General features: G+C 48.4%; 1 protein-coding gene across 1 annotated transcript; it reads left to right on the top strand.

Moving 5' to 3' along the window:
* Positions 1-69: 69 nt before the first annotated feature.
* Positions 70-2,262, top strand: N7489_004905 (uncharacterized protein; the record flags this gene model as incomplete). The annotated part of the gene is made up of 8 exons (XM_056710657.1): positions 70-243; positions 301-810; positions 1,222-1,435; positions 1,486-1,554; positions 1,622-1,632; positions 1,692-1,726; positions 1,779-2,074; positions 2,114-2,262. 8 exons carry the CDS (start codon positions 70-72, stop codon positions 2,260-2,262), a joined length of 1,458 nt encoding a protein of 485 aa, XP_056569078.1.
* Positions 2,263-13,823: the final 11,561 nt, after the last annotated feature.

Genomic DNA, 13,823 nt, shown 5'->3' with positions numbered 1-13,823 from the left:
ATGCTTTGGGGTACCCCAGCCCAGAACTCAGGTAATGCTTACGACGACTCCCACTTCAGTTTGCCGATCATGGCTGATCTCTTGGAATCCAGTCCACTCACACTACACTATGCCTACTTTATTCTTACATCTGCCATCGGCAGTATCATATTCTACACGGCTTCGTCTCACATTCATGGTCTCCGCTATTCTGACGCTTTGTTCATGTGTTTCAGCGCTATGACGGGGACTGGACTGAGCGTGGTATGCCCTCCGCTACCGATAGTGGGCATCTGGATATGACGGCTAACTTCTTTCAAGATGGACCTGTCTACGCTAAACCCTTTACAGCAGGGGACCCTGTTTTCCCTTCTTATACTCGGACATGCTTTTCCTATCTTCGCAACCATCTCTCTGTTTCGTGTCTGGAAGTTCCGTTCTGCTCTGAAAGATCACTCGTCGAAGGAAAAGAAGCAAACAGTGCCAGAAATACCCACCTTGCAAGCTGAGGAAAAACAAATGGCATGTGACAAAGAGGGTGCTCTGTCTGTCAAAGTTATAGACAAGGCTATAGTGAGAGAAGTTCAATCAGATGTTTTATCTCCTAGTGAGCCTGCAGGATCATACAACGGCTATGGCTTTATCGTTGTCACAGACCCGAGACATCCCAACCAAAACCGGAAAGTCACTTCTATCATTGCTGACAAGAAAGATGTCGGCAATCGGAAGGCACATAACTCAAGCCTGAGTTTCTGGCTAAAGGGCATGGTGCAGCGAGCAGCCAATCACCTCTCCTACAGAGACTCAATCAACTGCGAAGAGCCAGGCGAGGTAGAGTACAGGGCTCTTTTTTGACGGCAGTGCTTATCATATTCTATTACATTGGCTTCCTCATTCTCGGTGTCGTGGGCATCGGCCTCTGGTCAAAGCTCGTCCGGCCAGACATTCCACGGGAGGATGAAGCCTCCCCTTTTTGGGCAGGAGCTTTTCTTGCAACATCTGCGCTTTGCAACAATGGCATGTCCCTCATTGATACTAATATGGGCCCTTATCAGAAGGAGTGCGTGATTCGTCCCATGCAGAAAACTATTTGCCAAGGGTTTCGTTGACACGACCTACAGGGCCTTTCCACTTCTTGCCTGCGGCTTTCTTATCCTTGCTGGAAACACACTTTTTCCCTGCTTATTAAGATTCCTCATCTGGGCGTTGAGAAAAATGTTGCCAAATAAACCCACTTGGCAGTTGTGGCGACGATCTTTCGATTTTGCCCTCACACAATCCCAAAACGTCTGCGCTTACCTGTACCCTGCTTGGCATACGTGGTTTGTACTGGGCACGATATTTGTCCTAAATGCCATCATGTGGGGTGCTTTTGAGGTTTCTGCCGTCCATAACGAAGAGATTGGCTCTCTTCCGATCAAGTTCCGGGTCCTGGATGGACTTTTCCAGGCTTTAGGTATTTCTTTCTGGTCATTCATCATGGAGTAAAGCTGACACAGAATGGAGCTGTGCGTGGCGGCGGCTTCTCTGTTGTGGCATTTGATCGATTGCCACAGGGATTGCTTATTCTATACGGTATGTGCTTCTTTATTCAAAAATGAAAATCGTGCTTTGACTAGGCAATTTACTAAGCGAGATTTAGTCTTTATGATGGTGGGAACTCACTTTTTTGCTCAGAAATTGTAAGAGTAGCTAAACATGCCGGGTTCTAGTATCTTTCTGCTTTCCCCGTCTCAGCCACCATCAGGTATAGCAGCCCCCAGTATCACTGTTTGAAATTCGATTCTGACATGTAGCAGCAGCACAAACATCGCAAAGAACTGCTTCACAGACCCGCCTCGAAAAGAATCCTACCGCTCGAGCCTCTCAACTTTTCCTCATCTTGGTTTTGTGTACCAACAATTTCGCTCACAATTCAGCCATGATGTCTGGTGGCTCTCCCTCGCCATTCTTCTCATTGCTATTACTGAATCGGATCACTTCAAAACTGAACCTTTGGCCTTTTCTACCTTTAGGATTATCTTTGAAGCTGTGTCTGCATACAGCTGTGTCGGTGTGAGTTTTGGTTATCCCGGCCAAAGCTATTCGTTTTGTGGTGCGTGGCACATATTTAGCAAACTATTGCTAATAGCAGTTGCATTGGGAGGAAGACATCGTGGTTTGTCCTTTATTCTTGCTAAGGCCAACCCGTTTCCTGAACCACGGGGCATCGGAGAAGAAAAGATACGGCTGGAGGAGGAGAGGCGTGTAAATATCGAGAGGATGCTGATTGGCTACGTTTAAGATACCCCCAAGCGATTCACATTTTTAGCGACATGTACAGATAGACCTTGAAAAACCCGACCCATGAGCTTCTGTTTGGTGCACCTGGCCCAAAAGGAAAAATAAAAACAAACAGGTGCTGTCACCGTGGGTGTGATCGCTCAGGCGACTCAACATGATGACTGTGCTGTAGTTAGCTAGTATACGTACATGGAAATGGATTCCGGGCTTCACTTGCTCATGCCGAAGAATTTATGTCTACAACCCATCTCTTTATCATGTTGCTAGATACTCTCTTCTCTTGACTCGAAAAATAAACAGAGTGCAGTAGCTTTCGATTCAGTTACCGTATGGATGCATGGACGATTGCCCTGAAACGAAGGAACGAAGTGGAAGGGTTTGCAACCCTGCGCCTCCACGACGCTAACTTGACGCTGCTAAGATCGCTGCGAAGCACACAGCCAACCTTTCGTGCGGGTTCACGCGCTCATTGATTGTTTTCCATATAACGTTATTTTTTGGTATGACTCGCATGCTGCCTTCCCGCTCTCTTGTGGTCTCTCTTCCCACCTGCTTTACAAGGTTTATCCTAGTATATCGTTCCGCTGTTCCTTTCCCTTGACCCATACTGCTCTTTTCCCCTATCGCTACCACTGTTTGTCCCTTATATGTATGCTTCCCTGCTTTCCTATGCCTCTATGTAATATTTCGAACCGCCTGTCCCTTCTGTATCTTGTACTCGACTTTTTATTGTGTTGTAGTTCAGAGGTATCAATTTTATTTTATTCTAAAGGGAAAGATGAGGTTATATATACAACACGGAGCCAAGTTGATTGTAAATCAACTTAACTAGTTGTCTGTATAGACATTTCGGAGCTAATTCCGGTGGTGCGGCTTGCTTCCTGATCTGCACCAGCCTCATATCACAACCCTATTTGTGCAATTTGACCGGGTATCTGGTGAGACTATAGGAGAGGATCTGTTCTTCCTGCCGCGGGTTGAAATGGCCCTGGGAAATCTCTATCTGATACGCAGACAGCTACTAGACACAATCACCTGGCATACTGTCCGTGCAACAGGCACTAGCTTCCGACTGTCCCTTTCGCCTCGTACGGAATCTCTACCATATTCGAGCTCCTCGACACATTCTCCGCTGGCTGCGCTGCCCCCGACGCTATCCCTGGACCCACGATTCTTTGTCCATAATATATCCGGTGATTACAGGTGATTTACCCTGGCCAAGCGGGGTTATTCGCAGACACATTGCGGTGAAAACGTTGGTAATGGGCCAATGGGTATTTTATGCGTTGTTACTATAGACTATCGGAAATGACATAGCTGTTGTCCAGGCGGTAATTTTCCCTGCACTGCTTCGCCGCTTGTAGTATTTCTATGTCGCCAATATAGGACAGGGAAACCCGGAATAGGCAGCTCCTTACTCTTCTCTTGCAACGTCCGTCAGCCCTGTCAAATTGGGACTGGAGGGGTAGTTCCAGTCATCGAGTAGGCTAATCAGTCGTTCCCGGGATGATTCCAATGCCTTTCCGAAAAAGTGCAGTCGAGCTAGCTGCTTCTCGTGGTGAAGCTGAAGACCGTCCCTCTCTTTTCTCAGGTACGTACCAGCCTCCTTCAAGTCCTGATTGCTCTGGTCTAGCTCCTGGACATCGATGTGCTTGGAAACGCACGACCCCCATATTCGTCGATAGAGCCGCCCAAGACGAGCTGCTGGAAAGGCGAACTTGGGATCGTCGCGTTCGCGGTCTGCTAGCGCCTTCAAGATGGGTTGAAATGGCTCGGTCACCAAAGTATGTCTTGTTAGTTCTTCGTGTTGCGAAGGGGAAGTCTACGATGGTCAGCCAAAGCATTTGAAGCAGAAGGGTTTCGCTTACCAATGGAGGGACATAATCAGAAGGTTCCAGATTACGGTCCTTATCATTAAGGATTGGCAATTCACTGGGTTGCTGTTCTCCTTGTTTTTCCTGGCCTGGCGAGCTGTTTGGGGAATCCATCTTGCCCGCAGGAGAAAGTCAAGGTCTGAGCAGTACTGACTCCATCATGCTTAGTGTCTCTTATAGAATATGCAGACGCAGGTAACTATGCACTGGGTTTTACGATCACCGAGTTAGGTTGGCCAATCAACGCAGACAGCTTTTGAGGTAATTTGTTTTTAGTTTTAGTAGGTGGTTAGCAGTGAATCTGATAGAAGGGGCAGTGATCAATGGGTTGGTGGAGAAACTAATAAAGCCTCACTATTTTAAGGGCCAGATAAAAACGCTCATTGAGGAGAGATATATTTCAATCAGACATCTCTGCCACTTTCGTTGAAAGCCTCAGAAACTCAGTGAACAGTATTTCAGAACTTACGATCACCGAAAATAAGTTCGGAAAAGAAAGAAATATATCCTTGTCAACTTCAAAACTTGAGTGTTGACAACGTTTAGCCAAGCTTCAACGGGGTGACGGGTGAGCACCATTCTACCATGACCTCGCATTCTGCAGTCTAGACGGACGTCTGAGACCCACACAGCAGCCCAACACAACCAACACAACACTAAAGCGAGGCTAGTGTAAAAATTCTATGATTTCTAGGGATGAAATTGTAGGCGCTTTTCGGTGATTCAACGTTGAGTCGCTCACAGATGAGGTTGATCACAACACGAAATATGAGCTCTGTCATTGCGGATTTAATATCTCCCACAAGCCTCAGTTTAAAAGGACCGTGGATTCAATAGTCAGGCAACGTTTCTTAGCCGACTAAGCATCCCTTTTCCCAGCACCACTCTTACTAGTCCCTCCCGCTGAGGATCTAAAGGTAAAAGCGAGTGTCGCTGGACATAATTGCGTAAGAAGAAGACTCGGGTTTCAGAAGGCCTCAAACAAGAGAGGTATTCCTCAACTCTTCCTACAAAGCAGAGCACTTACGCGACAGGACGAGCCGAGAAGGCTATAAATACTTCCTTTAGCCCCAGAAACTTACTCTACGATTCTATCACTTGACTACGCAAAGTCGAGTAGGCCTTGGGTCTGAGGCACTTGGTAAGTTCTCCCCCTTTGACCCAGTACTGAAACATGCACTGTACTAACATTTATACAGAAGAGTATGACGTGGACCAGCACGCCATACAGTGCCGGTGGGAAGATATTGTTCTCAGAAGATCCACTTTGCCAACCAGTCAGCCGATCAAAGGGACAAGACTTAGGCTGGCTGGTCCAAACATCTATGCGAAGATGTCTCTCTGCCACAGTCGACTGAGCTGATCTACTGTACAGCCTCCGTGCGTATTCCCAAGGCAAAAGCGCGAATATCCGCGTCGCAGGTATGTGAATCTTAGCCTGACATGTCTGGAGTTCTACTGATCCTGAAGTCGAGGCGATCTAGAACCGAGGACAATCGCACGAGCGCCAGGACCATAGCTCTTTGTCGTCTCTTCATTCCTAGTCTTTGCCAACAGAACGTGCAAGTCATGGACTAACATCCCGATCCACAAGCTAATGCATGACAGTGAACCATCGACATCGCACCAGAGTGGACCCGAGGATACGGCAGCCCGTTACTGCTAAAGCCATAGCCTATACACCAGACCTTGTCCCATCGCTTCATACCACACACCATACCCTAGGTAAAGTATATAACTCAAAAGAGCGGGCCAATAACAGGGTGTGAACATTCAATTGCGAGCTTCACCGCATAGAACCTTGAAACGTGAATTCTTCCCGTTGAGGTAAGTGATTTATCGTGCCTTCTGCTGCACTATATCCAGTTATATGTGCAGTATTTTCTGCACCACAACACGAACGCCATTACTGATCTTCATGCCATTGTAGGTAGGAGCAGCCCATCGTCGCCGGTGAAACATCCTTGTGCGGAGTCCTATCACCGAATCGGACTACGCGTGCTCCGCGTCTTCTGTCCTCGGTCTCACCGCCTTCATACCATGATCGGCGAAGTGTATGAACCTCTGGCCGTCCGCCGCATCGCGAGGTCTTATCCCATCACGACTGTACAATTTATTATCACAGATGGGTCCGTCACGTGCCTTTGGCTCTGACAAGTTGCCCGGTGCGTCCAGCGTGGCTTCTCCGAAGCGACAGCCGGAGATTGCGACGATCTGGGTACAACATCATGTCAACAACGCATGAATGGTGACTGCATTGATGAAGGCAATTGTAAGTGATCTTGTCAGTAATATGATATTATCACGAGGCTAATTTATCGTCGCGTTCCAAGCAAAAATTCTGCGATCTTTATGAACTGATAAGTCATAACAAGTCGTCCAAGTGGTAAGCCTTGCTGACTTGGATCGTACAATAGGGGGGCGCCCTCGTGGTCCCGTCACTCAAGTCGAATTTGAAGCGCGCAAGTGCATTGTCTGCTCGGGCTCCCCGATACCGATGCGATCCCATGCTCTATCGCCCGACATGACCATTGGTGGCATCGATGATGAGCCAATGTAAAGTTCTGATCGTCTCTACCTTAGCCCTTCTCTCTCAGTCGACTCTGTACCTCAGTTCATGTGCTGATGCGTCTACGCGATACATTTCCCAAATTCCAATGGCTTATGCCACCGTGTGTCTTTCAGCATTTGAAGACCGTGAAAGAATAGCCCTCCTGAATTGGATTACTGGCGTCCAATGGGTGGCCCCACGTTGTTATCGGATGGCATCTGGCGTCTTTTCAAGCCTGATTATCCGACAAGCACCGAGAAATGTCGATGTCTCGTCTTGCTTAATGGCAGGGGAGCCTACCTTCGCTGTTGGCCATGTTGTTAGTCCAAAGCCGCGTGCAAGGAGGTGAGGCAAAACTCCCTTCGTTTCTGACTTACAGGCTAATTTCGGTACCAGCTACGAACCGAGAAGACAAGGCCGTTTATACCGAGGCACAGCCGAGCCAACTAAAGAGCCAAAAATACCGTCCGATACTGTCCCATCTGATCCTACTCCGCATTGCTCAGGTGTTCGAGATATACGAACGAGCGGAAACGAACCAAGGGGAAATATACGAAGCTATCAAGTCGGTGTCGGAAATGTCTCATTTGGAACAGGTGTTTGGTAGATTGGATCCCAAGCACCCATTTCTCTATCAAACCCCGAGAAATATCCAGAAAGTCGCATATGTCTTGGATGTCACTGAAACTGCAGGTCAGTCAACCGGCCGCGTGTCTCTGTCTATTGATGTCGTTTTCTGGCCTATCGCGCGCAAGCAGCTCCTACCAGGGACTCGTCGGATTCTGTCCACCCATGCGTCGGCTATCCTTTCAGCATTAAGTATATATTTGTCAAACTCACTGCGCCCTGGACGACATTTGGCATATCACTGTTCAGGCATATCCTTTGTGAAGGTGAGTTTGAGTCTGTAACAACACCACCCAGAGCTATCCTACTGTGTTCTCTCGGCAGCAGAGCATGCTTGATCGCATTGACCCGGGTACTACGCCCCAGAAAGCAACGATCGGCGGTATGGGCGCAGTAGTGGATATTGATACATGGGAGACGGCTGGCGATATAAATTGTACTTACCAACTGGGGGATTACTTACAATGTTGCGGCGACTCCCAAATGTAGGAGCCGATTGGATATTCTTGGGTCAAAGAAAACCCTCGATAACTTGGTTTTCTTTGTTGCGAATCCACTTTCACACTCGCGATGGTTCTAGGATATAGCCATCCTACAGTATAGTAGGCTTGAGTGACTTGCAATCGCCGACTGAAGCTCTGACTTCGACTACGCAAGGCAGAGTCTATCGCATCACGATGTTTAGTTGAGCCAACAAATGGTATTTCGAGCGGCTCCTCATCAAATGCTTCTACGCCTGGTAGGTCTGATCTTGAGAGTATGTATTGCCTATTCATAGTTGAACCAACGGAGGGCAGTCTGGTGTTTGCATTCGACCAGCTCAATCGAATTAGGGCTGTATGCAAATTCACCGAGTGATCAGAATGGCACTAGAGATGGCTTGCGAGATAGAATCAATACAAATTGATACATCTATCATGTGGATGAGATGACCAGAAAACCTCCGTGCTACGTCTGGGGATATTGATCGACCTCGACACGGCCCATGAGGCCCATGGATTCGCAATGAGTTACTTCCACCTGTCTATGGGCGGGCATGGCGTTGGTTGGCCCATGGGCCGCTTGTTAACAAGCCCTTCATGCACTCATTTACTTTACAATGTTTTAGCCACGTACAGGTCCCACAATACTAAGGATACATAACGGGCGTGATGGATTGAACCAGGCTTGTCAAAGCGGTGGACTGTTGAGTCTGGTCTGAATGAGGCTTGAGAGTGTGATCTGAAATAAATATAAATAGGGATGCGACTACAATATGTGCAAATATATATATATATATGTGACCACAAAATATGTTGAGTCTACAAATCTACTCCATTATACTGTCTACTAGTCTCAGCAACAAATTTATAATAAAAGCAATATAACTAATAAATTATATAACAGGATACACCGTTATTAGGATCGATTACCTACTATACCAGTGGTTATGGCGGTAGGTGACAGTGACAGACGTAAATACCCGATAATTTCCAGAAGTTGAAGTTGAACCCCCTATTCAGGAAACTTACATAATCTGAGGGTGGCATGGACCGATGGCAAGGTCTAGACGGTGAGCACCTCCACCGCCCGACCATTCACCACCACGCCCATCACCTCACATCAACACACATCACCAGTCACATCCACACTCACATCAACACACATCACCAGTCACATCAACACACATCACCAGTCACATCCACACTCATCAACACTCACATCCACACTCACATCAACACTCCCATCAACACTCCCATCAACACTCCCATCAGCACTCCCATCAACACTCACATCAACACTCACATCAACACTCACATCAACACTCACATCAACACTCACATCAACACTCACATCAACACTCACATCAACACTCACATCAACATTCCCATCAGCACTAACGGTTCAACACTACAAGCATTCCAAGACAACGCTCATCTCTGTTTGCCTACATGTTGATGAAAGATGTCAATTTCTATTGTAGCGTGGAAGCTATTGGATCGCAAGCTATCAAGGGAAAGGAATGGGAAATACGTCCTTTGATAATGAAGACGCTTCAGTCGTTAGCTTATGATTTTGGCTGTTGAATTGGCGAAGATCTAACTAGGGCCCCTTATATGTATCCAATGATGACCCTTCGGAACAATGAACAGACGATGAAGATGTTGCGCAGGTCTTTGCCTCTCCGAATACTCTTGGAACACTCGAATACTGGTCCCTAGCACCACGAAGAGGTGCCTGCACGGGCTAGAGGCTCTTGTTGTCGCAGATGTCCCTGCGAGGCGCTTTGTTGACGCAGGGCCTAGGCTGCGGAGAACTTGGTAATGCAGCGGTCTCCTGCAGAGAACTTGGTAACGCAGCGCCCCCCTGCGAGGTAGTCTTGTTTTCGCAGCACCCCCCTGCGAGGCATATTGATGACGCAGACCTATCCTGCGAGGATTGTTGTTGACGCAGACCTATCCTGCGAAGCACCTAACCGCAAGAAAGCCTTACGGGCTCTGTTCCCCTACAACAACATCACACGGAAAGGCCCCGCAGGCTTGATCCGTCTCCATCTCAGCACCAAGACCGCCCATACACAGAATCCTATATTGTTTGCTGAAAGCGGTCTATGCCTCGAACAAAGCTTGGGCGATTCCAAGTGGCTCAAGCATTCAACGACAAAGCATCAAACCTTCTCACTAGCGGGTGCAGATGGGACGTTGACCCCTGCAAGGCTACAGCAAGAGGTCAAGAGGCAACTCGTTTTGCCATGAACCCAGATCCTGTGTTTATTCCTCGATTCCGTCCCTGAAATCCAAGCCGCGACAAACTTACTACAGCGACCACGTCGACAGCTCACAATTGGCAACGAAGTTGTTCCCGCTCCCACGCAGATAGTCATCATCTTGACCAACAGTCAGCATGCAACAAAGGCCTTCGCACAGGAATGCGCACAGCTCCAGAAGCTGACCGATGTTGGGACAGTCACCATTCTGGACCTGCGTCCACGTCGCGGGCTTTCAGACAGTGTCGTTTTTGAGCCACTGAAAACATTGGTCGTTAAGCAGCTCAGTATAGTCCAGGCCGAGCAAATGTGCAATTGTCGACGCTTCTCGGCGTCTCATCTGAGCGCTTTCTGGAGCACTCGGGTACAAGGTGCACCACCATTTGATCTTTTGGCAAGAGCCCGAAGGGACTATGTGAGGAACGAAACGATAGAAGATTGCCTTCGGGAGGTTACGCAAACATCCATTGGCTACTCAAAGGAGGACTTTGATGACCTTGTAGCCTCGGCCTTCTTGATGGACGCCTATCCCCCTCAAATGCATGGTATGACCATATTTCTTGACTCATACTCTCCTTGACCCAATTAAGAAGCTAATTTGCCCAGATTCTCGCCTACCGTGGTGTTCGCCGCACTTTATGAGAAGCGGTGTCTAAGCATCTGGGACAATGAGTTCAAATACCATATTGCTGGCGTTTCATCCCGCTTCGTGCACCACTTGCGCAATTGAGCGCAGTAAAGACCTCGGCAGCCATTCGAAAAGAGACGTTGTGTCGCTTGTATCGCCGGTGGGGTGGGCTTCGCTCCACCACTACTTGTTTGGTCTGTCTGAGTCGACCCCCGGAGCATATGCTCCCGTGCAAGCATGCAATATGTGACACTTGTGTCGTGATCTTCGGAAAGCCAAGTCGTCTTGGGGATTACCATTTCGAGATTGCTCAATGTCCCATCTGCGAGGAGAGGTCCGACGTCACTGTTCGCCAACTGCCTCCGACGAAGCCCCCGGTGATTCTCAGTTTAGATGGTGGTGGAGAGCGCGGTTTGATCCAACTGGGCCTTCTACGGGCTTTAGAAAGTCGCATCGGCATTCCGATCGCATCTTTGCCGGACCTATGCATTGGAACCAGTGTAGGTACGTACGACGAGCGGCCGAGTCTTTCATTGTGCTTGGTATACTAAGAAACCTCCTCTAGGCGGATTGACGGCAATTGACGTTTTTCTCAATCAATCTTCGGTCACACAATGCTTCGATGCGTTCCCGCACATGGCGCGAAACATTTTTTGTCATTCATCCGAAACCCCAATTCCTCGCTTTATCCGGTGGTTTGCCTCGGCGTTCAACTTGACCACAGATGGCCTTTACGATTCCGAAGGTCTGTCGAAGATTTTGAAAGCAGCCGTTAACCCATCTCGTCGCATGTTCGATGTCGCACCGCCAATCCTGCGGGTTGCCGGATCGCCATTGTAGCAAGCCGCACATCTGATGGTAAAGCCTGCGTGCTAGCCAATTACCGAGGAACAAGTCCACGTTCCACCAATACCGCCTACGAGTTTCTACTCCACACAACGACCAACAAAACTCTTCCTTACTTGACGCGTAAGTGACCGTTTGCAGCCAGTTGATTTGGACAGTGGTAGTCGATCTTGCTAACAGTTAGCTTTTGACAGGTCGATATGCAGTGGTGCAGCGCCCATGTGAGTCCAAGCACCATGAGGCATTCTAACACGCCGATCGACGCTGACATGTTCTAGCTACTTCCAACCAAAAAGGTTGCCAGGCCTTTGTCTCTTGCAAGACGGTGGCGTCCGTGCGAACAATCCACTAGCCATTGCTTTGCGAGAGTCAGGCATCATCTGGCCCATGGCGAAACGGCACGACCTTCTCCTCTCTGTCGGAACAGGCTTCTCCACATCTACCCCCAGTCGTCCAACGGGCGGGCATACTGGGTCGAATCTGGGAGGGGCCTCTTCCCCGACTGTTCCGGGCCATGATGTCCTCTCCATCTATGGACGGAAAGCAAGGGTTTTTGGAAGCTCTGAATTACCTACCCCATCTGTCGACGCCTGATATTTTCCGACTAGACCAGGCAATCGATGGGACGCTCCCTGGATGAGACGATGTGTGCTCGCTGGAAGCGATGTCGAATATGGATTTTGCAGTTCCAGCTGAGCTTGTGAGGACTATTCTCGCGTCAGCCATGTTTTTCTTTGAGTTAGATGAAACTCCCATCCAGGGTAATGTTTCATTTCATTGTCGGGGATCTGTTCTTTGTTCAAGACCAAATCCTGCCGAGATCCTGCAGCGGGTGCTTGTCGAGTTCCCCGGCGCCAGATTTAAGTCTGGTCAGGATCTTGATTTAGGAAGCATAGATCTAGTTGACATTTGCCAGTTTTGTGGATACTTCAGAAAGCGGGTTGATTTTCGGGTCACCAGCCTTGACGAAATGGTCACAATTGAAATTGCCAATGATACCTTTCGCGAAAGGATTGGTGGTTTCCCCAAATCGGCGCAGGAATTCCTCGATGAGCAAAAGGCTTACGCCCAGTTCGGCCGCGCAGATCATCAAAATCAAGAATGGCCGCCGCAGAGATCTCGTTACTGCTATCGTGGGTCAAAGCGAGTAGTCCACTTCCTGGAGCCTGCTTTGGGGCAGAAAAGGCGGCGGTTATGAACTGGGTGAAGTTTCAGTTTGGCGTTTAAGCAGTTAATAAGTAGAATACAAAATCTAGTTAGGTCTCGACGGGTTACCCCGATGAAATGCGAGACGCACGGAGACTAGGTTTACTCTGGCAATATTAACAACAATTAGAATCATATGATTATCCTAGATAGGAGTCTGAATTCGAACTGCGGGATATGATCTGTCTATACCTTGTAACCCGTGGACACGTGTTATGGTCGCCCTCGTTAGTTGAAATCTGAAAGCGCGAGTAGGTGGTGGGGCGAAGACAAAAGTTCGCTCGCTGTCAAAGAACCATACGACGTCTCTATAATACCACCCCTTAGTATGGCAATACACTTGGCGCCTGGGAACATTGGTGAAATTCCTAGAGACTAGCTTGGCACTATGCCGGTGCTGGTCTACGGCTAAGAGTGCGCGGTTCGTCAACGGTGGTGAGAATGTGAGGGAAGCCGTTCAGAAACTATCTTAGAGCACAAATTGACTGTTTCGCCCTTGAAATGGACTTTCTGTTCTTAAAACGCTAGTAACTCCCGTTCCCTATGTACGTCGGTTTCAGAGAGCCGAGACGTGGACAGTCCATGATCGATATGAACCCTTTCCAACATCGAACTCCCGGTTACTCTCGCGACAACACTTCAAGCATCTACAGTCGATCCACGGACACAGCCAAAGATGCTATCCCTATTACTACCATACCAACTACCCTACAAATCAAGCCATCTCTTCCTGAGATAAATTTACTGGACCACCAAATCTCTATGGCTCGCGGATCTACCATGGCCTTGGAAACAACCCGGCCACGACTGAGAAAATCCAAAACACTGCCCGAAATGTCGGTTTCCGAGATGAAGGCCGAAGGAATGCAGTAACACAGACAACAGGGGCTTGAGAACGATTTTTATTGCAAGTGTTTTGAGAGCTTCCACCAACTTGTCAGCACCACAATGGACGCAACCCAAAGCCTGGCTCTGCAGTATCATTTCAACCCGGCAAACAGCCCTTCTGGGGACCCATTTATACCTAGGTACTTTATACTGCGGCTCCTTCTCTACCTGGTTGGCCACAGAGAACCTAATCTT

This window comes from Penicillium chrysogenum (assembly GCF_028827035.1).
Source record: "Penicillium chrysogenum strain IBT 35668 chromosome Unknown utg000002l_segment0_segment0, whole genome shotgun sequence".
Lineage (NCBI taxonomy): Eukaryota > Fungi > Ascomycota > Eurotiomycetes > Eurotiales > Aspergillaceae > Penicillium > Penicillium chrysogenum.
Note: the sequence above shows the minus strand (reverse complement) of the source record. Positions and strands in the feature narration are given on the sequence as shown.